Below are 27,977 nucleotides of genomic sequence, written 5' to 3'. Positions count from 1 at the left end.
TTACTTAAATCAATTGACCTGAATGAGCACATCCCTTCAAAGACTGCTTCTACCTTATTAATCTACAGTAGCAAGGAAGGTTCTCTCTGCAATTAAGAGTTGGGAGATAACACACATGACCACAGAAAATGTATCTGGATAAATCAAAGCATACCTGTGAGTACCCATCAAACCAAATGATGAATTCTCTACAGAAAAGTGCTCATGATTTTGAAACTGAGGAAAACACTTTGTTAAAGTCCGACTATACAAGGCTTATACTTTCAGCAAAACAGAGATCAGGTTTTCTTTCTTAGTTACTACACACTTTGATGAAATAACAGCGCCCATTACATGTTATTTTATATAACAAATATCAATATTCAAATCTAAGTACATTGTAATTCCTTGCAGAAGAAACCTGCTTTTTATTTTTTCTGGAGATTTCAACAGTTTTCTACTCACTTAGTTGTGTGTGTATATGTATGTGTGTGTGAGTATACGTAGTTTTATATAGTTTTATCACATGTGTAGATTCGTGTAACCATCACCACAATGAAGATACAGCTCTACTCCACCTCTGTAAGGTTCCTTCATGCCATCCCTTTATAATTACACATCATCCTGCTCCCTAACCCTCAGCAATTTCTCATCTGTTTACCACCTCTATAATTTTATTTCATGAATGCTATATAAATGTAATCATACAGTAGGTAACCTTTTTTTTTTTAATTTTATTTATTTTTGGCTGCATTGGGTCTTCGTTGCCACACGTGGACTTTTCTCTAGCTGTGGCGAGCGGGGGCTATTCTTCATTGCGGTGTGCGGGCTTCTCATTGCAGTGGCTTCTCTTGTTGAGGAGCATGGGCTCTAGGCGCACGGGCTTCAGTAGTTGTGGCACGCGGGCTCAGTAGTTGTGGCGCACAGGCTTAGTTACTCCGCGGACAAGAAACCTGCTTAAATTCCCAACGTTACTAGCTTTCTAAGAACAATAAAAGCTATTTCAGCATTTTTTTAAACCGGTGGAAAGTACTAGTCATGTTATGCATTGTTACTCTCCTCATTAATGGCAAACTGTTGGGTTGGCCAAAAGGTTTTTTCAGTTTTTTCCATAGATGGCTCTAGTAGCACTTAGTTGTCTTTAACTTCATTTGAAACAATTATGTTAGACTGTATGTGTCATATCAGTGTGCATTTAAAAAAAGATCAAAATTGGTGGGCTTCCCTGGTGGCACAGTGGTTGAGAGTCCGCCTGCCGATGCAGGGGATACGGGTTTGTGCCCTGGTCCGGCAATATCCCACATGCCGCGGAGCAGCTGGGCCCCGCGAGCCATGGCCACTGAGCCTGCGCGTCCGGAGCCTGTGCTCCGCAACGGGAGAGGCCACAACAGTGAGAGGCCCGCGTACGGCCAAAAAAAAAAAAAAAAATTGGTGAATTTTTGTGTAGCCATTTTAATGTTGAAGATGGAAGAAAAAAAGCAACATTTTCAGCATATTATGCTTTATTATTTCAAGAAAGGTAAAAATGCAACTGAAATGCACAAAAAGTTTTGTGCAGTGTATGGAGAAGGTGCTGTGACCGACTGAACATGTCAAAAGTGGTTTGCGAAGTTTCATGCTGGAGATTTCTCACTGGATGATGCTCCACGGTCGGGTAGACCAGTTGAAGTTGACAGCGATCAAATAGAAACAAAAACTGAGAGCAGTCAACATTATACCATGCGGGAGATAGCCAACATACTCAAAATATCCAAATCAAATGTTGAAAATCGTTTGCACCAGCTTGGTTATATGAATCACTTTGATGTTTCGGTTCCACGTAAGTTAAGCGGAAAAAACCTTCTTGACCATATTTCCACATGCAATTTTCAACTGAAACGTAATGAAAACGTTCCATTTTTAAAACAAATTGTGACGGGCGATGAAAAGTGGATACCGTACAGTAATGTGGAACGGAAGAGATCGTGGGGCAAGCGAAATGCATCACCACCAACTACACCAAAGGCCCGTCTTCATCCAAAGAAGATGATGTTGTGTATACGGTGGGATTGGAAGGGAGTCCTCTATTATGAGCTCCTTCTGGAAAACCAAACGATTAATTCCAACAAGTACTGCTCCCAATTAGACCAACTGAAAGCAGCACTCCACGAAAAGCATCCAGAATTAATCAACAGAAAACACATAATCTTCCATCAGGATAACACAAGACCGCATATGTTTCTTTGATGACCAGGCAAAAACTGTTGCAGCTCGGCTGGGAAGTTCTGATCCATCCACCATATTCACCAGACATTGCACCTTCAGATTTCCATTTATTCCGGTCTTTACAAAATTCTGTTAACAGAAAAAATTTCAATTTCCTGGAAGACTGTAAAAGGCACCTGGAACAGTTCTTTGCTCAAAAAGATAAAAAGGTTTTGGTAGATGGAATTATGACGTTGCCTGAAAAATGGCAGAAGGTAGTGGAAAAAAAGGGTGAATACGTTGTTCAATAACGTTCTTGGTGAAAATGAAAAATGTGTCTTTTATTTTTAGTTAAAAAACCGAAGGCACTTTTTGGCCCACCCAACGCAAGCTGCATTTACATGCCATTGTGGCACATTATTCCCAAAGTGCTGCAATCTTCAAATTTAAATGCCACTGTATTAAAATATAGGTTTAAATACAAAACTTAAAGCAAAAGCTAGACATCAATGTCAAAATCCTAGTTGGGATACTGTTCTATAGATTTCCAAGATGGTACAATTGTAGGAAATTATACAGAGTATGCGAGACCTCGCTCTATTTCTTAAAACTATGTGTGAAACTACAATTAGAAATTAAAAGTTCAATTAGAAAATAATGCACTTCACTTTAAAAAAACAAAAAAAGGTAGCTTCTGGAAAGGTGGAGTAGATGTACCTTCCCCAATTCCTCTACCTAGATACCTGTGTAAATATCCTGGACATTGTATGTCCTTTTTTTTTAATATGAAAAGACTAAGAAAGGGGGAGACAAGAAAATTATGATCCCACCCCCACCAATATCAGCAGGTCAACTGGAGAGCCTAGACTTCTTCCCTGGTGAGCCTGTAATGAGGTGTGTCCACACCCAAGCAAGGTGGTGTCGGAGAATGCCACGTTGGGAGCCAGAACTTTCATCCATGGCCAGAACTGAGTCCCCAAAACTCTTACCCACACCAAGCAGTAGTGACAATCCCACACCTCGAATAGCAATGAAGGCCAAGTGGGAAACTTCTACCTCAATCTGGCAGTTAACGAGGTTGTGCCTACCCCCCAGGCCCTCATGCTCACTTTGCTGGAACAATGTCAGGAAAAGCCACCCAAAACAGAAGATTTAAATAAAATACAGTATCTTATAAAATGAACATATCCAGGTTTCAATTAAAAACTAATCATCAGGGCTTCCCTGGTGGCGCAGTGGTTGGGGGTCCACCTGCCGATGCAGGGGACACGGGTTCGTACCCCAGTCTGGGAAGATCCCACGTGCCACGGAGTGGCTGGGCCCGTGAGCCATGGCCGCTGAGCCTGCACATCTGGAGCCTGTGCTCCGCAATGGGAGAGGCCACAACAATGAGAGGCCCGTGTACCGCAAAAAAACAAACTAATCATCATACCAAGAAACAGGAAGATCTCAAACCAACACCAAGAGGACAGAGATGTTAAAGCAGCCATGAAAAAAGCAGCAATTAACAAACATGCTTAAAGCAAATGAAAAAATAGAATGCCTCAGCAAAGAAATGGAAAGTCTCAGCAAAGAAATAGAAGATATGAACATTCCAAATAGAATTTTTAGAACTGAAAAGTATAAAAACTGAAATAAATTGCTCACCACATGTGCTCAAGAGCAGAATGTAGGGGACAGAGAAAAGAATCAGTGAATTGGAAGAATAGAAATTACCAAATCTGAACAACAGAGAAAATGAACTGAAAAAGAAAAATAAACAGAGCCTCAGGGACTGTAGGGCTAAAACAAAAACTCTAACATTTATGTTAATTAGAGTCTAAGAAGGAAAACAGAGAGAGGGCAGGGCTGAAAAAGTATTCCCAGAAATAATGGCTGGAAACTTCCCAAAATTTGACAAGAGACATAAACCTACATATTCTAGAAGCTAAGGATACGCCAAACAGGATAAACACAAAGAAATCCATGCTGAGATATATCATAATTAAACTTCTGAAAACTAAAGACAAGGAAATAATCTGAAAAGCAGTCAGAGGAAAATAACTCCTTATCTTTAGGGAAAAAACAATTAGAATGACAATGGATTTCTCATCAAGAACCATGGAAGCCAGAAAGAAATGGCACAATATTTTTCAGCTGCTGTAACAAAAGAACTGTTAACCCAGAATCCTGTACTGAGAGGAAATGTCTGCATACTCTGTATACATCGCTATCACTCTAGATGTATATTACCTTTTAATAATCAATTTATGTGCCTGTCTCCCACACTAAACTACCAGCATCTTAAGACCAAACACTACTATTCATATTCATTTCTGCACCCCCCAGTACATAGTCAGTTCCTGATACAGGAAAAATTCAGTAAATAGTTGGTGAAATATAAAATAAATCTGCTGGTAAGAATATTATGCAGGGACTTCCCTGGTGGCACAGTGGTAAGAATCCGTCTGCCAGGACACGGGTTTGAGCCCTGGTTCTGGAAGATTCCACATGCCGCGGAGCAACTAAGCCCGCGTGCCACAACTACTGAGGCCGCGCACCTGGAGCCTGTGCTCTCAACAAAAGAAGCCACTGCAATGAGAAGCCCGCGCACCACAACAACCCCGCTGGCTGCAACTAGAGAAAGCCCACACGCATCAATGAAGACCCAACACAGCTGAAAATAAACAAATAAACAAATTGTAAATAAATTTAAAAAAGAATACTATGTAGTTACCATTATTTATATTCTGCCTTATTCAAAAAGTGTACAATTGTAGTTTTGCTAAGGCTCAATGCCATCTAAGATACTCCACCCTCAACGGCAAGAAGTAAGAGCAAGCAGTTCAGTTGTTCTTTTGTGGCCACAACCAGACATATGAGGGAAGGTGAGATCCTCTACACAAGCAGAGTCTTACCTGCCTTCTTTGATGAGCTCTTCAGCTGACTTAATCAGCTTATTAAGTTTCTTGACTTGTTTATAGTGTGCAAAACACCTTTTATGATCCTGGTCAAGTTTAAGACATTCACGAACTTCACTGTTCATGGATTAAAAAAAGGAAAATACTCCAAGTAAAAATAATCAATAAATGGTTTTTCATACTAAATATAGAAATCACAACAAAAGGTATTTTTTGTCTGTAACAATTAAAATATACTGACAATAATTTATCATACACTGTTATATACGACATTGTATTATGCACACACATTTATTAATTCTAGTTCAAATGACTTAAGTAGAGATATATAACAAACACTATTTTGCTTCTGCAAATGTAATACCCTATTTATTATTTCATGAAGTATGAAAAGAACTAATGTGGAAGCAGAATAACTTAAGAGATAACACAAAATTATAGATATATAAAAAAGCCTTAACCATAATTTTATTAAAGTTAAAAAGAAAATGGGAGTATTCTCTTACTGCAAACAATAAAAAGATGAGGAGATGTGTATGTTACTAGAACTGACCTGAGAGATAGTTCATGGTCTCCTAGCTCATAGTACAGTGTGCTGATTTTATAAAATGCCTCAGTATTATCATTCTTCAATTTTGATGCAGCTTTTAAGTCACTTATCGCTTTCCTAGGTTCCCCTTCTTTTATAAAACATTCAGCTCGAAGTTCCCGTAATTCTGCATCCCAAACACAAACCTTGAGAAACAAAAGAACTAGACTTAAAGAAACAGTAAATTATGCACATTCATACTTGCACCTGATATATTTTATCTACATATTTATCAACATAAAACATCCTCAATTAATGTGATGACTCCTATATTGTAAGTAATATTAAAAAGTCTAATACAATTTAGATGTCACAAAAATAATGAGATGTGACAAAATAATTTCTCCACAGATGTCTTAAATAAATTCCAATGGGGTAAGGGATATATGTACTAACAAGGCCCTTTCCCTACCCCTTTCAGTTATATAATTCTAAAACACTGAAAGTAAGAAAACATGGTATTTACTATTAGAAAGTGGTTCCCAGTGAAGTATATTTGATTTTTTTATATAAATTTATTTATTTTATTTAATTTTTTATTTTTGGCCGTGTTGGGTCTTCGTTGCTGCACATGGGCTTTTCTCCAGTTGCGGCGAGTGGGACCACTCTCTGCTGCCTTGTGCAGGCTTCTCATTGCGGTGGCCTCTCCTCTCCTATTGCGAAGCAAGGGCTCTAGGCACGTGGGCTTCAGTAGTTGTGATACGCGGGCTCTAGAGCACAGGCTCAGCAGTTGCGCACAAGCTCAGCTGCTCTGCAGCATGTGGGATCTTCTCAGACCAGGGCTCGAACCCGTGTCCCCTGCATTGGCAGGTGAATTCTTAACCACTGCGCCACCAGGGAAGCCCTACTGTATTTGATTTTGAAGAGAATATTTTCTAACTGGATTTTTGTAGTTAACAATTCTAATTTCTAGTCTCAAAAAATAAAATCTAGGCTCTAAATTCACAAAATATTTTTATTCTACCAGTAACTATATTAAATGATCTTTTAAAATATGTTACCTCTTTGAAATTAAATCCGCATATCACAAAAATAAAGAGAAAAACAATGTGAGAAGGCTGAAGCTTCACTGTTTCCATTTTATCAAAAAGTTGTCAATGTTTAGTACACCACTAGTATTCTTCAAAATGTAAACCCAAATGCTCACCAATAAGACCTGTGTAAGTGTCTTTATATATTTCTTAGAGCTGTATTAAAGTCATGTCAACTTTTCAGAGTAAGATATCAAAATCAATATTGTATATAAACTAAATACAACAAGCTAGGTCAAGATGGATAGTCTCATTACTGGAAGGTGAAAATCATAAATTTATATTTCCTTGATAAAGCATTAACAAAATAATTTAGTAAACCGTGAATTCCACTGGACATCACACAATTTCCTCTATAAAACTATCAAAAAGTGGCCATTCTACATACATCGAGTTTATTGCCAAGATTAGACTACACAAAGTGCTATGAAAATGATAAATAAATATGAATTATGACTGCTTCCATTTGAATATTATTTTAGACTTCCTTCTGAAACCATTACATCCTTTGTCATTAAGTCCTTGCTGAGGCAGACTTAGACTTCCCTATCTAGAACCCTCTGGATCCTATCAACTCTTCATCTGCCTTCTTCCCTAGAAACTTCTCACTCTAAACACTCATCTTTCCTCCCAAACATCATTTTTCCTTTTTCTTCAACCAACTCTTTCATCTTTTACCCCATTAACTAACCCCTAGAGTTTTCTTGCCCTGCCCCCCCAAAATGCAAAATCAAACAGAAAACAGCAAAGCAGGCAATGTACAAAAATATGCAACTCCCACTCCATAGCACCTTCAGTATATTTACTGAAAATTTCAGTCCCAAATTTTGTTCTGTATAAACACCATCTTTCAATTAGGAGCTGAAAACCCCAGGGTCAATCTGATTTTATGCTATCTAGGTTTTTTGTGGTATATAACATGTCAAAGTATATACACATACCTTATAGTAAAAAGCAGTAAGTGTTAGGCATGTCAGCTGCAAGAGCAAAAAAAAAACTTACCTCTAAAACCTTATCAAGGAAGGTTATAGCAGCAATATAATCTGAACTTTCAAAAGCATCAAGTGCTTGTGAACGCAAATGCTGCATTTCATCAGATTTGATAAGTTGGGACTGGGCTTCTTTTTCTTCATTTTCACTTGGATTTGATTTGAGCTATAACAATAATAAGAAATTAAACAGGGTTTTCAATCTCTTGAGTGTAACAACCATAATATACAATGATCTGACCCTTCCAAACACTCAAGTTCATCGGGGGAAAGGGGTAAGGAGACACTGGCACAACTGGCTTCTCCAATGACTCGTCCCCTGGTGCTGATCACTGTGGGAAGCAGCAGCAAAGGCATTCTTATTCCCACCAATACGGTGCACGAGAGCAAGCAGTGGAGCTAGAGTCAAAACAGTTGGGTCGCCAAAACTTCCCAGGAAGCAAATATATTTAGGAATGTGAAAAGGTAGAGAAGAATGAAGAAAAGCACCTTTCTCACTTTCTTATATATAGCTGCAGAAAAACTTGAGTTTTATGTGTTTTGCCTTCTAATTATATTTCTTAAGTTTTTTTTTTTTTTTTTTTTTGCGGTACACGGGCCTCTCACTGTTGTGGCCTCTCCCGTCGCGGAGCACAGGCTCCTCGGCCATGGCTCACGCGCCCAGCCACTCCACGGCATGTGGGATCTTCCTGGACCGGGACACGAACCCGTGTCCCCTGCATCGGCAGGCAGACTCTCAACCACTGCGCCACCAGGGAAGCCCCTTAAGTATTTATTTTTAAGTATAAAATAATTTTATCACAATAATGAAGAGCATAGGGAAACTGAAGGAGAGGGCAGTTTTTTAGAGGTTATAAGATAAAAAGGATTTGATACCAGAGGGTTTGAGGTATAGTAAGAAAGGAAGACTTTACAGGGAAAAATAAGAGAGTAATATCTTATTTAAAAGGCTTATGACATGATTTTAGGAGGTTCACACATTGACTCTTTTATTAAACATCTTTATCAAGGTATACTTTATATACCATAAAATTCACTCATTTTGACTGTGCAATTTCATGATTTTTAATAAACTTACAAAGTATGCAACCATTATCACAGTTTTAGACCATTTCTGCCACCTCAATAAAATCCCTTGTGTCTGCTTACAGTTCATTCCTGCCCCCAGGTTGGCCTCATATGCACAGTCAACTCTTAACAATTTCTTCCTCCAGATGGAAAAATCTTAAGCCTAACGGCACAGAAAAATTGGATGCCTACATTAAAAAGCTACTGATTTTGGGCTTCCCTGGTGGCGCAGTGGTTGAGAGCCCGCCTGCCAATGCAGGGGACACGGGTTCGTGCCCCGGTCCGGGAAGATCTCACATGCCGCAGAGCGGCTAGGCCCGTGAGCCATGGCCAATGGGCCTGCGCGTCCAGAGCCTGTGCTCTGCAACGGGAGAGGCCACAACAGTGAGAGGCCCGTGTACCGCAAAAAAATAAATAAATAAAATAAATAAATAAAAAGCTACTGATTTTTTGGAAAGATTTTTCTTTAAGATTAGTTTCTATGTGATAATTCCTGGAATCTAATATTCCTACTAAGATGGGAATTGTAGTTAATGGGCTCCCGTTTTGGGTGAAGTACAGACACCAGTAGGTTATTTCTAGAAATACCTCCCCTTCGGTTGACCGATCACACTGCTTCCCCTTCAGTGGACTCATGTTTTAAAAACACCCCCAGTAGCTACCTGGTAGAAGAGAATACTCCGAATGAGAAAACTTAGGAATATTAGTTCTTGGTGAAGGGACTGTATTTCTCCATTTTGTTTTTTGGATATTTTAGGTATTCTTTTCTGTCTGTTTAATCTTTGGCTTTTGAAGGAATGGCTAGGACTCCAAGCATTCACAGGTCACTGGGAAATGGCAACCTTAGCTCACTATGGAGGAGGATTTTCCCTGCATGACTGAATTTACAAGTTGAAGGAAGCTACTTTGGGCTATGGAATACCTGTCTTTGCTTTAGCATCCTCGGGGTAGTCTTGAATATTTTTAATAAACCACGCTGGAAGGAGTATAAGTGTGTATGTGCTGTCACTTTGCTCTGGGTAAAAGTAGATGTTTAGTGATAACTTGTTTCCACAATGATGATGATGATGATGATGATGATGTGTCAGGTATCCAGCATTATAATTCAACATCTGTATACACTACCAAGTGATCACTCCCACAAGTCTAGTTACCATTCATCATTATACAGCTGACCCCCTTCACCCATTATACCCAACTCCCAACCCCCGTCCCCTCCAGTAACCACTAATCTATTCTCTGCAACTATGAATAAATTTCATTTTGTTTGTTCATTTGTTTGTCTTTTTAGATTCCACATAAGTGAAATCATACAGTATTTGTCTTTCTCCATCTGATTTATTTTACTTAGCCTAATACACTCAAGATCCATCCATATTGTCACAAATGGAAGGATTTCTTTTTTATAGCTGAATAGTATTCCACTGCATATACATACTACATCTTATTTTTTTATTATTTTTTATTTTTTTGCAGTACACAGGCCTCTCACTGTTGTGGCCCCTCCCGTTGTGGAGCACAGGCTCCAGACGCGCAGGCTCAGTGGCCATGGCTCATGGGCCTAGCCGCTCCGTGGCATGTGGGATCTTCCCAGACCGGGGCACAAACCCGTGTCCCCCGCATCGGCAGGCGAACTCTCAACCACTGCGCCACCAGGGAAGCCCCTACACCTTATTTGTTCATCCATCAATGGACACTTAGGTTGTTTCCATATCTTGGCTATTGTAAATAATGCTGCAGTGGACATAGAGGGGGGCATATATATTGGTAAGTTGTTTCCTATGTGTACACTACTGCCCCCTTTTGGACAGAATGTATTAGAGACTGCCTCTTCTGGATGGAATTTGCATCTTTTCTCTCCCAAACTTTTACAGTCTATTCTCTTCAACACAATCTTGTAGGAAGGTGAGGGAGGGGAAGGCCCTAAACCTCGAGGGTGAGAATGGAGGGCTCAGCCTCACTCCATGGTCAAATAATGGGAATGGGAAAGAAGGAGTGAGCTCTGGTCATCTGGGCTTCTTTGGGGTTGGGAGGGAAAAGGAGAAGAGGGGGAGATTCTTCCAGGGAGGTAAGAAAGGAGTCTGAGGAACAAACTAAGGGCATATAACTCAGGAGAGTTTCAAAGAGGGTTAAGTGAGATGAAGCTTTTCACTCTTATCCCAAGGTTGCTGACTCCTCCCAACTGCCCTCTCATGTTCTGCGATACTTCCCCGTGGAGAGTGAACCCTACTGATATTTCCCTCCCTCCTTTTGTCATGTTTCTTGATATCCCTTCTTTTCTTTGGTGCTTTACATTTCTGACTCTTTCAGCCAAACCTCTATCTGTAACAGTACTTTATTTCTTATTAACCACAGTCACTATCTTTTGGAGAAAAAATCGTAATAATGAACATAGATGCAAAAATCGTCCACAAAATGCTAGCAAACTGATTCCACACACTGAAAGGCTCATACACCATGATCAAGTGGGGTTTATTCCAGGGATGCAAGGAGTTTTCAACATCTGCAAATCAACACAATATACCACATTGACAAGTTAAAGAATAAAAACTATATGATCATCTCAATAGATACAGAAAAGATAAAATTCAACATCCACTTGTGATTAAAAAAACTCTTCAGAAAGTGGGCATAGAGGGAACATACCTCAACATAATAAAGGTCACACATGACAAACCCACAGCCAACATCACACGCAATGGTGAAAAGCTGAAAGCATTTCCTCTCAGATTGGGAACAAGACAAGGATGTCCACTCTCACCACTTTTATTCAAGTCCTAACCACAGCAATCAGAGAAAAAAAACAAATAGAAGGAATCCAAAATGGAAAAGAAGAAGTAAAACTGTTGCAGACAACATGAGGCTATACATAGAAAATCCTACAGATGCTACCAGAAAACTACTAGAGCTCATCAATGAATTTGGTAAAGTTACTGGATACAAGATTAATATAAATAAATCTGTTGAATTTCTATATACTAGCAATGAAATATCAGAAACAGAAATTAAGGAAACAATCTCATTAACTATCACATCAAAAAGAATAAAATATCTAGGAATAACCCTACCTAAAGAGGCAACAGACCTGTACTCTGAGAACTCTAAGATGTTAGTGAAAGAAACTGAAGACAACATAGATGGAAATATACACCAAGTTCTTGGACTGGAAGAATTAACATGGTTAAAACAACCATAGAACCCAAGGCAATCTACAGATTCAATGCAACCCCTATCAAATTACCAATGGTATTTTTCACAGAACTAGAACAAAAATTTTTTTAATTTGTATAGAAACACAAAAAACCTCGAATAACCAAAACAATCTTGAGAGAGAACGGAGCTGGAGGAATCACACTCCCTAACTTCAGACTATATTAAAAAACTACAGTAATTAAAACAGTGTGGTACTGGCACAAAAAACAGAAATAGAGATCAATGGAACAAGATAGAAAGCCCAGAAATAAACCCATGCACTTATGGTCAATTAATCTACAACAAAGGAGGCAAGAATATACAATGGAGAAAAGACAGCCTCTTCAATAAGTGGTGCTGGGAAAACTGGACAGCTACATGTAAAAGACTGAAATTAGAACATTCCCTAACACTAAATACAAAAATAAACTCAAAATGGATTAAAGACCTAAATGTGAGACCAGATACTATAAAACTCCTGGAGGAAAATGGAGGCAAAACACTCCTTGACATAAATTCCAGCAATACTTCTTGGATCCATCTCCCAGAGTAATGGTAATAAAAACAAAAATAAACAAAAGGAACTCAATTAAACTTAAAAGCTTTTGCACAGCAAAGGAAACCACAAACAAAATGAAAAGACAACCAGCAGACTGGAGGAAAATATTTGCAAATGATGCTACAGACAGGGTATTAATTTCTAAAATGTACAAACAGTTCATACAGCTTAATATGAAAAAAACCAAACAACCCAATGAAAAATGGGCAGAAGACCTAAACAGACATTTCTCCAAAGAAGACATACAGATGCTCAACAGGCACATGAAAGGGTGCTCAACATCACTAATTATTAAAGAAATGCAAACCAAAACTACCATAAGGTATCACTTCACACCAGTCAGAATGGTCAACATTAAGAAGCCTACAAACAATAAATGCTGGAGAGGGTGTGGAGAAAAAGCAATCCTCCTACAAAGTTGGTGGGGATGCAAATTGGTGCAGCCCACTATGAAGAACAGTATGGAGGTTCCTTAAAAAACTAAAAACAGAGTTATCACATGATCCTGCAATCCCACTCCTGGGCATATACCCAGAGAAAACCCTACTCGAAAAGATACATGCATCCAAATATCCACAGCAGCACTGTTTATAATAGCCAAGAAATGGAAGCAACCTAAATGTCCCTCAGCAGATGAATGGATAAAACAGATGTGGTGTGGAGATACACACACACACACACACACACACACACACACACACACAAAGAATACTACTCAGCCATTAAAAGGACTGAAATCGGGTCATTTGTAGAGACGTGGAAGGACCTAGAGACTGTCTTACAGAGTGAAGGAAGTCAGAAAGAGAAAAATGAATATCATATATTAATGCATATATGTGGAATCTGAAATAATTGGTATAGACGATCTTATTTACAAAGCAGAAATAGAGACAAAGATACAGAGAACAAATGTATGGATACCAAGGGGGAAGGGGGGGTGAATTGGCAAATTGGGATTGACATATATACACTATTGATAATGTGTATAAAATAGGTAACTAGGGGACAACTTCAATATGGCGGAGGAGTAAGACGTAGAAATCACCTTCTTCCCCACAAATACATCAAAACTATACCTACATGTGGAACAACTCCTACAGAACACCTACTGAACACTGGCAGAAGACCTCAGACTTCCCAAAAGGCAAGAAACTCCCCACATACCTGGGTAGGGCAAAAGAAAAAAGAAAAAACAGAGACAAAAGAATAGGAACGAGACCTGCACCTCTGGGAGGGAGCTGTGGAGGAAAAGTTTCCACACACTAGGAAGACCCTTCAGTGGCGGAGACAGGAGGAGGGCGGGGGGAAGCTTCGGAGCTACGGAGGAGAGCACAGCAACAGGGGTGCAGAGGGCAAAGCGGAGACATTCTCGCACAGAGGATTGGTGCCAACCAGCACTCACCAGCCTGAGAGGCTTGTCTGCTCACCTGCTGGGGCGGGCGGGGGCTGGGAGCTGAGGCTCGGGCTTCAGAGGTCAGATCCCAGAGAGAGGACTGGGGGTGGCTGCATGAACACAGCCTGAAGGGGGCTAGTGTGCCACAGCTAGCAGGGAGGGAGTCCAGGAAAAAGTCTGGACCTGCCTAACAGGCAAGAGACCACTGTTTCAGGGTGCACAAGGCGAGCAGATTCCGAGCACCACCTAAACGAGCTCCAGAGACGGGCGTGAGCTGCAGCTACCAGCACGGACCCCAGAGACAGGCATGAAATGCTAAGGCTGCTGCTGCCGCCACCAAGAAGCCTGTGTGAAGCACAGGTCACTGTCCACACCTCCCGTCTCGGTAGCCTGTGCGGCCCGCCACTGCCAGGGTCCCGTGATCCAGGGACAACTTCCCCGGGAGAACACATGGTGCGCCTCAGGCTGGTGCAACGTCACTCTGGCCTCTGTTGCTGCAGGCTTGCCCCACATTCCATATCCCTCCCTGCCCCCCTCGGCCTGAGTGAGCCAGAGCCCCCTAATCAACCACTATTTTAACCCCATCCTGTCTGGGTGGGGAACAAACACCCTCAGGCGACCTACACGCAGAGGCGGGGCCAAATCCAAAGCTGAACCCTAGGAGCTGTGTGAACAAAGAAGAGAAAGGGAAATTTCTCCATGGAGCCTCAGGAGCAGTGGATTAAATCTCCACAATCAACTTGACGTACCCTGCATCTGTGGAATACCTGAATGAACAACAAATCATCCCAAAATTGAGGTGGTGGACTTTGGGAGCAACTTTAGACTAGGGGTTTGCTTTCTGCATCTATTTGGTTTCTGGTTTTATGTTTATCTTATTTAGTATTTAGAGCTTATTATCATTGGTAGATATGTTTATTGATTTGGTTGCTCTCTTCCTTTTTTTTAATATACATTTTTTTTCCCTTTTTCTCTTTTTGTGAGTGTGTATGGGGATGCTTCTTTGTGTGATTTTCTCTGTATAGCTTTGCTTTTGCCATTTGTCATAGGGTTCTGACTGTCCATTTTTAGTTGTTGTTTGGGGTGTTTTTAGTATAGTTTTTAGCACTTGTTATCTTTGGTAGATTTGTTTGTTGGTTTCGTTGGTCACTTTTTCTTTTTTTAATTACATTTTATGTTTTCATTTTTATTAATTTTTTTCTATTTTAATACCTTTATTTTATTTATTTTTTCTTTCTTCCTTTCTTCTTTTTTCTCCCTTTTCTTCTGAGCCGTGTGGCTGACAGGGTCTTGGTGCTCTGGCCAGGTGTCAGGCGTGAGCCTCGAGGTGGGAGAGCTGAGTTCAAGACATTGGTCCCCAGGAGACGTCCCAACCCCACGTAACACCAAACAGCGAAAGCTCTCCCAGAGATCTCCGTCTCAACGCTAAAACCCAGCTCCACTCAATGACCAGCAAGCTCCAGTGCTGGACACCCTATGCCGAACAACTAGCAAGACAGGAACACAAGCCAACCATTAACAGAGAGGCTGCCTAAAATCATAAGTTCACAGACACCCCAAAACACACCACTGGATATGGTCCTGGCTCACCAGAAAGACAAGATCCAGCCTCATCCACCAGAACACAGGCACCACTCTCTTCCACCAGAAAGCCTACACAACCCACTGAACCAACCTTACCCACTGGGAGCAAAAACCAAATACAACAGGAACTACAAACCTGCAGCCTGCAAAAAGGAAACCCCAAACACACTGTTAAACAAAATGAGCAGACAGAGAAATACACAGCAGATGAAGGAACAGGGTAAAAACCCACCAGACCAAACAAATGAAGAGGAAATAGGCAGTCTGCCTGAAAAAGAATTCAGAGTAATGACAGTAAAGATAATTCAAAATCTTGGAAATAGAAAGGAGAAAATACAAGAAATGTTTAACAAGGACCTAGAAGAACTAAAGATCAAACAAACAATGAAGAACAACACAATAAATGAAACTAAAAGTTCTCTAGAAGGAATCAACAGAATAACTGAGGCTGAAGAATGGATGAGTGACCTGGAAGATAAAATAGTGGAAATAACTACCACAGAGCAGAATAAAGAAAAAAGAATGAAAAGAATTGAGGACAGACTCAGAGACCTCTGGGACAAGAGAAACACACCAACATTCCAATTATAGGGGTCCCAGAAGAAGAAGGGGAAAAAAAAGGGACTCAGAAAATATGTGAAGAGATTATAGTTGAAAACTTCCGTAATATGGGTAAGGAAATAGTCAATCAAGTCCAGGAAGCGCAGAGAGTCCCATACAGGATAAATCAAAGGAGAAACATGCCAAGACACATATTAATCAAACTATCAAAAATTAAACACACACAAAAAATATTAAAAGCAGCAACGGAAAAGCAACAATTATCATACACGGGAATCCCCGTAAGGTTAACAGGTGATCTTTCAGCAGAAACTCTGGAAGCCAGAAGGGACTGGCAGGACATATTTAAACTGATGAAAGGGGAAAACCTACAACCAAGATTACTCTACCCAGCAAGGATCTCATTCAGATTTGACAGAGAAATTAAAACCTTTACAGACAAGCAAAAGCTAAGAGAATTCAGCACCACTAAACCAGCTCTACAGTAAATGCTAAAGGAACTTCTCTAGGCAGGAAACACAAGTAAAGGAAAAGACTTACAATAACAAACCCAAAACAATTAAGAAAATGGTACAAGGAACATACATATCGATAACCACCTTAAACGTAAATGGATTAAATGCTCAAACCAAAAGACACAGACTGGCTGAATGGACACAAAAATAAGACCCATACATACGCTGTCTACAAGAGACCCGCTTCAGACCTAGGGACACGTACAGACTGAAAGTGAGGGGACGGAAAATGATACTCCATGGAAATCAAAATAAAGCTGGAGTAGCAATTCTCATATCAGACAAAATAGACTTTAAAATAAAGACTATTACAAGAGACAAAAAAGGACACTACATAATGACCAAGGGGTCAATCCAAGAAGAAGATATAACAACTGTAAATATTTATGTGCCCAACATAGGAGCACCTCAATACATTAAAGCACATGCTAACAGCCATAAAAGAGGAAATCAACAATAACACAATCATAGTAGGGAACTTTCTAACACCCCACTTTCATCAGTGGACAGATCATCCAAAATGAAAATATATAAGGACACACAAGCTTAAATGATAAATTAAACAAGATGGACTTAATTGATATTTATAGGACATTCCATCCAAAAATTGCAGATTATACTTTCTTCTCAAGTGCTCATGGAATATTCTCCAGGATAGATCATATCTTGGGTCACAAATCAAGCCTTGGTAAATTTAAGAAAATTGAATCGTATCAAGTATCTTATCTGACTACAACGCTATGAGACTAGATATCAATTACAGGAAAAAATCTGTAAAAAATACAAACACATGGAGGCTAAACAATACACTACTAAATAACCAACAGATCACTGAAGAAATCAAAGAGGAAATCAAAAAATACCTAGAAACAAATGACGATGAAAACATGATGACCCAAAACCTATGGGATGCAGCAAAAGCACTTCTAAGAGGGAAGTTTATAGCAATACAACCCTGTCTCAAAAAACAAGAAACATCTGAAATAAAAAAGCCTAACCTTACATCTAAAGCAGTTAGAGAAAGAAGAACAAAAAGCCCCCCAAGTTAACAGAAGGAAAGAAATCATAAACATCAGGTCAGAATTAAGTGAAAAAGAAATGAAGGAAACGATAGCAAAGATCAATACTACTAAAAGCTGGTTCTGATAAGATAAACAAAATTGATAAACCATTAGCCAGACTCATCAAGAAAAAAAAGGGAAAAGACTTAAATCAATAGAATTAGAAATGAAAAAGGAGAAGTAACAACTGACACTGCAGAAATACAAAGTATCATGAGAGATTACTACAAGCAACCATGTGCCAATAAAATGGACAACCTGGAAGGAATGGACAAATTCTTAGAAATGCACAACCTTATGAGACTGAACCAGGAAAAAATAGAAAATATGAACAGACCAATCACAAGCACTGAAATTGAAACTGTGATTAAAAATCTTCAAACAAGCAAAAGCCCAGGACCAGATGGCTTCACAGGCGAATTCTATCAAACATTTAGAGAAGAGATAACACCTATCCTTCTCAAACTCTTCCAAATATAGGCAAGAAACTCATTCTACGGGGCCAAACTCATTCTATGAGGCCATCATCACCCTGATACCAAAACCAGACAAAGATGTCACAAAGAAAGAAAACTACAGGCCAATATCACTGATGAACATAGATGCAAAAATCCTCAACAAACTACAGGCAAGCAGAATCCAACAGCACATTAAGAGCATCATACACCATGATCAAGTGGCGTTTATCCCAGTAATGCAAGGATTCTTCAATATATGCAAATCAAGCAATGTGATACACCATATTAACAAACTGAAGGAGAAAAACCATATGATCATCTCAATAGATGCAGAGAAAGCTATCAACAAAATTCAACACCCATTTATGATAAAAACCTTCCAGAAAGTAGGCACAGAGGAAACTTACCTCAACATAATAAACGCCATATATGACAAACACACAGCCAACATCGTCCTCAATGGTGAAAAACTGAAACCATTTCCACTAAGATCAGGAACAAGACAAGGTTTCCCACTCTCACTACTATTATTCAACATAGTTTTGGAAGTTTTAGCCACAGCAATCAGAGAAGAAAAAGAAATAAAAGGAATCCAAGGAAAAGAAGATGTAAAGCTGTCACTGTTTGCAGATGACACAATACTATACATAGAGAATCCTAAAGATGCTACCAGAAAACTACTGGAGCTAATCAATGAATTTGGTAAAAGTAGCAGGATACAAAATTAATGCTCAGAAATCTCTGGCATTCCTATACACTAATGATGAAAACTCTGAAAGTGAAATTAAGAAAACACTCCCACTGACCACTGCAACAAAAAAAATAAAATAACTAGGAATAAAGTTACAAAAGGAGACAAAAGACCTGTATGCAGATAATTATAAGACACTGATAAAGTAAATTAAAGATGATACAAATAGATGGAGAGATATACCATGTCCTTGGATTGGAAGAATCAACATTCTGAAAATGACTGAACTACCCAAAGCAATCTACAGACTCAATGCAATCCCTATCAAACTACCAATGGCATTTTTCACAGAACTAGAACAGAAAATCTCACAATCTGTATGTAAACACAAAAGACCACGAATAGCCAAAGCAATCTTGAGAAAGAAATATGGAGCTGGAGGAATCAGGCTCCCAGACTGCAGACTATACTACAAAGCTACAGTAATCAAGACAGTATGGTACTGGCACAAAAACAGAAATAGAGATCAATGGAACAGGATAGAAAGTCCAGAGATAAACTCATGCACCTATGGTCACCTTATCTTTGATAAAGGAGGCAAGAATATACAGTGGAGAAAAGACAGCCTCTTCAATAAGTGGTGCTGGGAAAACTGGACAGCTACATGTAAAAGAATGAAATTAGAACACTCCCTAACACCAAACACAAAAATAAACTCAAAATGGATTAAAGACCTAAATGTAAGGCCAGACACTATAAAACTCTTAGAGGAAAACATAGGCAGAACACTCTATGACATAAATCACAGCAAGATCCTTTTTGACCCACCGCCTAGAGAAATGGAAATAAAAACAAAAATAAACAAATGGGACCTAATGAAACTTAAAAGCTTTTGCACAGCAAAGTAAACAATAAACAAGATGAGAAGACAACCCTCAGAATGGGAGAAAATATTTCCAAATGAGGCAACTGACAAAGGATTAATTTCCAAAATTTACAAGCAGCACATGCAGCTCAATATCAAAAAAACAAACAACCCAATCCAAAAATGGGCAGAAGACCTAAATAGACATTTCTCCAAAGAAGATACACAGACTGCCAACAAACACATGAAAGGATGCTCAGCATCATTAATCATTAGAGAAATGCAAATCAAAACTACAACGAGATATCATCTCACTGGTCAGAATGGCCATCATCAAAAAATCTACAAACAATAAATGCTGGAGAGGGTGTGGAGAAAAGGGAACCTGCTTGCACTGTTGGTGGGAATGTAAATTGATACAGCCACTATGGAGAACAGTATGGAGGTTCCTTAAAAGACTAAAAATAGAACCACCATACGACCCAGCAATCCCACCACTGGGCATATACCCTGAGAAAACCATTATTCAAAAAGAGTCATGTACCACAATGTTCATTGCAGCACTATTTACAACAGCCAGGTCATGGAAGCAACGTAAGTGTCCATCAACAGATGAATGGATAAAGAAGATGTGGCACATATACACAACGGAATATTACTGAGCCATAAAAAGAAAGGAAATTGAGTTATTTGTAGTGAGGTGGATGGACCTAGTGTCTGTCATAGAGAGTGAAGTAAGTCAGAAAGAGAAAAACAAATACCGTATGCTAACACATATATACGGAATCTAAGGGAAAAAAAAAAAAGGTCATGAAGAACCTAGGGGCAAGACGGGAATAAAGACGCAGACCTACTACAGAATGGACTTCAGGATATGCGGGGGGAAAGGGTAAGCTGGGACGAAGTGAGAGAGTGGCATGAACATATATACACTACCATATGTAAAATAGATAGCTAGTGGAAAGCAGCCGCATAGCACAGGGAGATCAGCTCGGTGCTTTGTGACCACCTAGAGGGGTGGGATAGGGAGGGTGGGAGGGAGACGCAAGAGGGAGGAGATATGGGGATATATGTATATGTATAGCTGATTCACTTTGTTATCCAGCAGAAACTAACAAACCATTGTAACGCAATTATACTTCAATAAAGATATTAAAAATAAATAAATAAAATAAAATAGATAACTAATGAGAACCTACTGTATAGCACAGGGAACCGTACTAAGTGCTCTGTGGTGACCTAAACAGGATGGAAATCCAAAAAAGAGGGGATATATGTATAGCTGATTCACTTTGCTGTACAGTATAAACACAACACTGTAAAGCAACTACACTGCAATAAAAATGTTAAATAAAACAAAAAAACAAAATGTGGTGTGCAGATATACATACACACACGCACACACACACAATGGAATATTACTCAGCCATAAAAAGAATGAAATAATGCCATCGGCAGCCACATGGATGGACCTAGAGGTTATCACACCAAGTGAAGTCAGAGAGAGAAAGACAAATATCATATGATACCACTTACATGTGGAATCTAAAAAAATGATACAAATGAACTTATTTAGAAGACAGAAATAGACTCACAGACATAGAAAACAAACTTATGGCTACCAAAGGGGATAGCGGTGGGAGGGGGGGATAAATTAGGAGTTTGGTATTCACATATACACACTACTATACATAAAACAGATAGACAACAAGGACCTACTGTATAGCACAGGGAACTATATTCAATATCTTGTAATAATTTATAATGGAAAAGAATCTGAAAAAGAATAGATTTTACACATGTATAACTTAATCACTTTGCTGTACAACTGAAACTAACATAATTTTGTAAATTAACTGTACTTCAATTATAAAGATGGTTATAAAAAAACAAAAACCCTGTAATAACTATGGGATGGGGACTTGAAAGAGGTAAGTTGCCCTCTAATCTACTCTACTCTAATCTAAATACACCCCTAATTTGGTACCTCAAGTGAAAACAGCAGGTTGTTTGACTTCTGAGATGCACCCCCCCTGGAATTTATTCCTTTGTGTCATCCCCTCCCCTAGAGTATGGGATAGAGCTGGTAACTCCTTTTAACAAACAGAACATGACAAAGGTGACAGGATGTCACTTCCCTGATTATGTACAAAACACTGTGACTTCCATCTTGCTGGCATTCTGTCTCTTGCTGGTAATCTCTTGCCTTCTCACTTGCTCACCTTGCTGATGCAAGCCTGCCAGGTAGTGAGATGCTTTATGGAGAGGCCCAGGTAAGAAAGAATCGAGGGAAGCCTCTGGTCAATAGCTTGGAAGAAACCAAAGTCAGTCTAACAGCTCAAGAGGAACCAGCAGTGACCAGGCAGAGACCCAGCCCCCTCCTCAGGGGACTCTCGCTCACACACATTTCCAAAGCACAAATGACCAATAAAGCTGATGTTCTTAAAAAAAAAACAAAACTCATCCTGCCAACAACCAAGTGAGTTTGGAAGCAATTCCTTCACCATCTAAGCCTTCAGATAACACTACAGCCCCATCTGGCACTTTGTAGCCTGTGAGAGATGCTAGAGCAGAGGACCCAACTAACCCTGTCCAAATTCCTGACCCCATGAACTGTGAGATCATAAATGCATGCTCTTCCTCCTTTAGGAAAGCCCTTTTTGACCCCAGACCCCCAACTCCCAGCTCAGTTAGGTAACTCTACTGGTATGTTCCCACAGGCTCAATCATAGTACTTATCATACGCTATCCTAAGAGACTAGTTTTCTTTGTCAGCAACCCTCTAACCCTACCGCTCTGACTTGCAAATATGCACTAAAACACTCACTGAACTAAGAAATGACCGTAGGCACTGGTTACAGGAGTCACTGATAGCTTGAAGACAAACTAAACCATCTAAGATCCTTTCCAGGACTACGACAACCAGTATGGACCTGAGGCAACCCTGTTTACAGGAGACCCTCTGGCAGCAGAGTAACCTGTACACTTAACAAATATGAAATTCTCATTGTAGCCCAGAAAGAGATTAAGCATATTCAAACTTCTATTCCAAGGTGTAAAATCTGTAACTGAATGTAGCTACCTGACTGTATATTGTTATTAGTAAGATGAAATCTTTATGGACTTTATAGACTGGTAAACTCTCTTAAATACCACAAAAAGCTCACTTAAGAACACAGAAAGAAAATAAATTATATATCATCTATATTCACAGATCATCAAAAAATAAAAGAATTCTTTAATTGGCAAAGATAAAATATAGTCATAATATAAAATTTATCTTTTCAAACCATTTTATGGTACCAAACAATAAAGATTGGACCATGTCATCTCTTCAATTTCTATGCTTCACAATGAGGAAAATGAGGTCCTCAGAAGGTAAGAACTTCCCAAGGTCACTTTACAGTTCTCCTCCAAGAGGTAACGGATATTATCAGTTTCTTGCATATCTTTCCAAAGGCTTTTATCAATATACAAGCAAATACACATGTTTTCTCACTCTAATGCAAATATCAACAAATGTTCTACACCATGCAGAACATATACACACATTTCAGACCTGTGCCTACATTCCATAGGAATAGCCTGCAAACGATGCATACTGTGAAAAATTAATAAACAGATCCTCAAAGCCAAGGAAGAAGAGCCTAAGGCTTCAGAAGCCAGTTTACTTTTCTTTAATCATTTGTGTGCCTCAGTTAATCTTAAAATCTTATTTTGCAGAGAAACAATTTTAGGCTTCTGATAACATTAGGAAGCCTCAAAATACCAACTGAAATAGGCATTCCTTTCATTTCTGCATTTCAAAAGTTCTCCATAATGGCCACTGGTATTCTAAACGGTCTTTAGTCAGGTTGGTCCATTTTGTTAGAAATGCACATGAGGAAGGACCATAGTTTTTAAACATGGGGGGGCCCCTCAAAATATTTGTGTATTGGGATCCCATTTCTCAGAGATTTTTTTCTTGGAGTAAAGGAACAATTTTCAAACAGCTTAAACAGTTTACAGCTCAAACAGCTCAATTCAGACAGCTTGCAAGCTAATACCAGCCAATTCTAAGGAGATAGCTTGGTGTAGCTTGGTGTTGGAAGAGCCAGACCAAAGGCTTTTTCCATCCAGTTTCCAGAGAACAGCCCCTATTCCAAAGCAATGGGCCGATCGCTAAACTGGTTCAGGAGAAACAGCCCCTGTCTCCGAAGGAATGCGCGGAAGGCTAGCCAGCTTCAATAAAACAGTCTGATCTGAAAATCAGACCAAAATGCCAAATGAGTACTCTAATACAGAGCAAGGCCTTAACCAGTAAGACGAAACCTTAAAATAGATCCCAAATAAAGCCTGGAGAGCTTCAAATGCAAAGAGGGCATGAGCTGGGATCAATGAGAAAGATGTACCTTCAAATTCCAGGGTCAGTGAGAAAAGCAGTGAGCAACAATGAGCTCATTTATGGATAATGCACCTGTTTGCTTGCCAGCTCTGGAGCCACTGGGAGTCTTCTCTGATCCCAAAATGTTGACCTAAAACAAATAGATTGCCAAGTATTTCTCCAGCAAAGTTGTATTTATTCGGGATCAGCAAAGAACTGCAGTTTGGGGCCTGCGACCATGGCAAGCTATGTGCAACTCCCCAGACAGCAAGGGAAGGAGAGCACTTTTATAGAGGGGAAAAGAAAGTTGGGAGGGCTGTAGTAAACAGAGTCCGTGGCTTTTCATTCACTGAGTCCTTGCCAGGAAAGGAGAGGAAATAACCCAAATGTCTATCAACTGATGAACAGATGAATAAAATGCATCACACACATACCATGCAATACTCAGCAATTAAAAGAAATAGCTAAGTGATATATAATGCAACAGTCTGCGTGAATCTCCAGGGAATTATGCTGAATAAGAAAATTCCAAAAGGTTACGTAACATTTGAGACCACATATGTAACATTTTTCAAACGTCAAAATTTAAGAAACAAGTAACAAATTAGTGGTTGCCAGGAGTTATGAATGAGGGGCTGAAGCAGTATGGGAGGGGAGTGGGTGTGGTTATAAAAGGGCAACAGAAGGGATCCTTGTGGCAAGAGGACTGTTCAGTATCTTGACTGTGGTGATGGATACAGGAAAAAGTGTATAGAATTAAATACATATAGAGAAATGAATATTAGTAAGACTGAGGAATCTGAATAGACTGGTAGATTATATCAATGTCAATATCCTGGCTGTAATGCCATAATATAGTTTTAAAAGATGTTATCATTGGGAGAAACTGGGTAGTGAGTAAAGGGTACACAGGACCTCTATGTATTATTAATTACAATTACATGGGCATCTACAATTATCTCAATAAAGATTTCAATTAAAAGGAAAATATCATTCAATACAGATGCACATTCTCATGGAAGAATCCTATAACAATAATAGCAAGAGTGGTTTTAAGAACACACTAGCAGAAGCACGACTCTCAGAGGACAATCAAAAGTGTAAAGTTTCATGAAAGTTCCCTTCTTATTTCCGAGAGGTTTTAATATTGATGACAGAAAAGACATTAACTCAAGACATATCCACACTTTTCCAAAAGGATATATTCAATACCCAGTAAGGACTAATTTGTGATAAAGCTTTATTCTAAATTGTGGTATTTCTAAAAGGCTACTCTAGCCTTTGTAACTGGAAAAGAATTCTAAGTAATAGATTTAAGTATTTGTTTAAAAGAAGGAAATACATTCTTATGTTTTATCACTCATCCATTTAACAAATTTTTACACAACACTTGCTGGGTACAAAGGACCGGGGCTAGGGAAAGGTCACTCCAGCACTTTACCTCCCCATCACCTGTCCTTCAGCCTCCTCTCTAACACGTTCCCACGTAGCAAGGTAGATTAGATAAACAGAAAATGACATCGAACTTTATTAAGACCATGAGATAGTTTCTGATTCAATACAGTTAACTTCTAATGTATTCTGGATTTGTCTGCACGTGTCTGAATATTATGACAAAGGTTATGAAAACATTAAAAATTTTAGTTTTATTTTCATAGTGGTTATCATCACGGTAACTAAGCATTTTGATAAACTACAAAAATGCAAATAATGAACAATGGGAGATACATATATATATATATACATAGATATACCCTTTCTAGACCACTCCAGAATCAAATCCATGTGGAACAAAAAAGCAGGTCTTAAAACAAGTCCCATGAGGGCATAAAGACATTAGCTAGCTGTCTCTCTTCAAATCCCTTTTCAGGATATAACCCCTTCAATTACATGTAATCTGTAACACTTCCCCCAACAAACCCAAAACACTATACTTTTTAAAGTAGTCATGTGGGTGATTGCAAAATTTCCTTTTAAGATCTGTTTCATTATTCCTTTCAAATCAAATAAAGGGTTTCCCAAGTCACTCAGGCAACTTTTAGGATAGCTCAGCTGACATCTTTAGATTCTCATGGAGGACAAGGCAGAACATGAGCTATAAACTGAGTTAGGATTACTTATCTATTCCATACACTTTACCTTCCATCTGTTAAAATGATTCTTTGATGCCAGTCACTAAATATTAATTCAGGAACTATGGATCTTACACACATAAATCAAATGATTTTCCCTTTCAGGTATAAAATGATTATTAAATGTCTTAATATAAAAAAATAAGTTCAGTATGTTCACTCAAAATATCTTCACAGAGCCATAAACAAATTGAACTTAACTTACCACTTTTTTAAAATCATCTTCTGCTTCATCAAGTTTTCCTTGTTTGAGTAACAAGTGACCTCTCTGTAATCTTGCCTAGAAAAACAAAAAAAAGTATACTGAGTACTATGAATTTCTAAATTTTCTTTAAACACAAAGAATAAAACTAAATAAGCTAATGAAATATTAATGAAATATTAAATTTTCCTATGCCCATTTGACTTCACACTCTGAGAATAATTCCTGGAACCAATGAATGTGTATAAATTTTGTTAAAGTATGCTTCCTTTAAATATACATTTTACTATATCAAAAAAAGAAAAAGAAAACATGTGCCCTCACAAAATCTTGGACATAAATGTTCATAGCAATAGTCAAAAAGTAGAAACAAACCAAATTCCCATCAACTAATAAATCAATAAGCAAATGTGATATGTCCATACAATGGAATATCATTCGGCCATAAAAAGGAATGAACTACTGACACATACTACAATATGGATGAAACTTGAAAACATTATGCTAAGTGAAAGAAGTCAGACACAAAAGGCGACATATTGTATGGTTTCGTTTATATGAAATATCCAAGTCAGACAAATCCATAGAGACAGAAGGTGCCAGGGGCTAGGACAGAAATGGGAGGTGACTTCTAATGGGTACAGGGTTTCTTTGAGTGGGGGGTGATAAAAACGCTCTGGAACTAGATAATGACGATGTTTGCAGAACCTTGTGAATATAATAAAAACTGCTGAATTGCACACTTTAAAAAAGGGTGAGGGGACTTCCCCGGTGGCGCAGTGGACAAGACTCCGCGCTCCCAATGCAGGGGGCCCAGGTTCGAACCCTGGTCGGGGAACTAGATCCCATATGCATGCCGCAACCAGGAGTTAACATGCCGCAACTAAAGAGCATGCCTGCCGCAACCAAGGAGCCCACCTGCCGCAACTAAGGAACCCACATGCCCCAACTAAGGAGCTGGTGAGCCGCAACTAAGACCTGATGCAACCAAATAAATAAATATTAAAAAATGGTCACATTCTTTTAAAAAAAAAAGGGTGAATTTGATGATATGTGAGTTATATCTCACTTAAAAAGTACTTTAAGCCCGCATGATAACTTTTTACCACTATAATAAAAGTTGTTATAATTTGGGACTTTACCAATCAAAGCACTGGAAATAGTTTTTTTTTTATTAACTCTTAATGCACATATTTATTCCACTATAACCAGAACAACAATGCCTCTTCCTTTTAACTTCCATCAATCATCTGATATTCCTCTTCTAATGCGCATAATCCCATCTCTTCCAAGAATACCAACTCTCTGATGATCAATGTCTACCGTAAGACAGAAACCACACCAATATTCTACTAAAACTTATATATTACTTTTACAGTACTTAAAAATTTCCCTAATCCTCTGTAAAATGCATCAACACACATAAAAAGCAAGATTAAAGCCACTTCAACTAGCTAGTAAGTACTATAATACTAGGAAAATGAGGTACTTAACCTCTGTGGAAGGTTATGCTTAGCTGGGTAAAGTAATAAAGAAAAATATGACACTTGTGAATTCCATCTTAAAATAATAGTAATATTTCAAACCAAATGTTCACCCATATCTAATCAATCATCTCGAATACTTTCTGGATTATGGCAGGACATAAACGATAAGTGAAT

The 27,977-nt window shown here is 38.8% G+C and overlaps 1 protein-coding gene across 1 annotated transcript in view; it reads right to left on the bottom strand.

Annotated features, from left to right (window-relative positions):
* Positions 1-27,977, bottom strand: part of DNAJC3 (DnaJ heat shock protein family (Hsp40) member C3) — an 85,613-nt gene that overhangs the window by 30,379 nt on the left and 27,257 nt on the right. Inside the window, exons 4-7 of the mRNA XM_030856886.3 lie at positions 26,320-26,394; positions 7,686-7,838; positions 5,617-5,798; positions 5,061-5,180 (exon numbers count right to left, since the gene is read on the bottom strand). Of these exons, the coding sequence (XP_030712746.1) occupies positions 5,061-5,180; positions 5,617-5,798; positions 7,686-7,838; positions 26,320-26,394 (530 nt within the window). The remainder of the gene's footprint in view (positions 1-5,060; positions 5,181-5,616; positions 5,799-7,685; positions 7,839-26,319; positions 26,395-27,977) is intronic.

This window comes from Globicephala melas, chromosome 18 (genome assembly GCF_963455315.2).
Source record: "Globicephala melas chromosome 18, mGloMel1.2, whole genome shotgun sequence".
NCBI classification, from domain to species: Eukaryota; Metazoa; Chordata; class Mammalia; order Artiodactyla; family Delphinidae; genus Globicephala; species Globicephala melas.
This window is presented reverse-complemented; position numbering and strand designations above follow the sequence as displayed.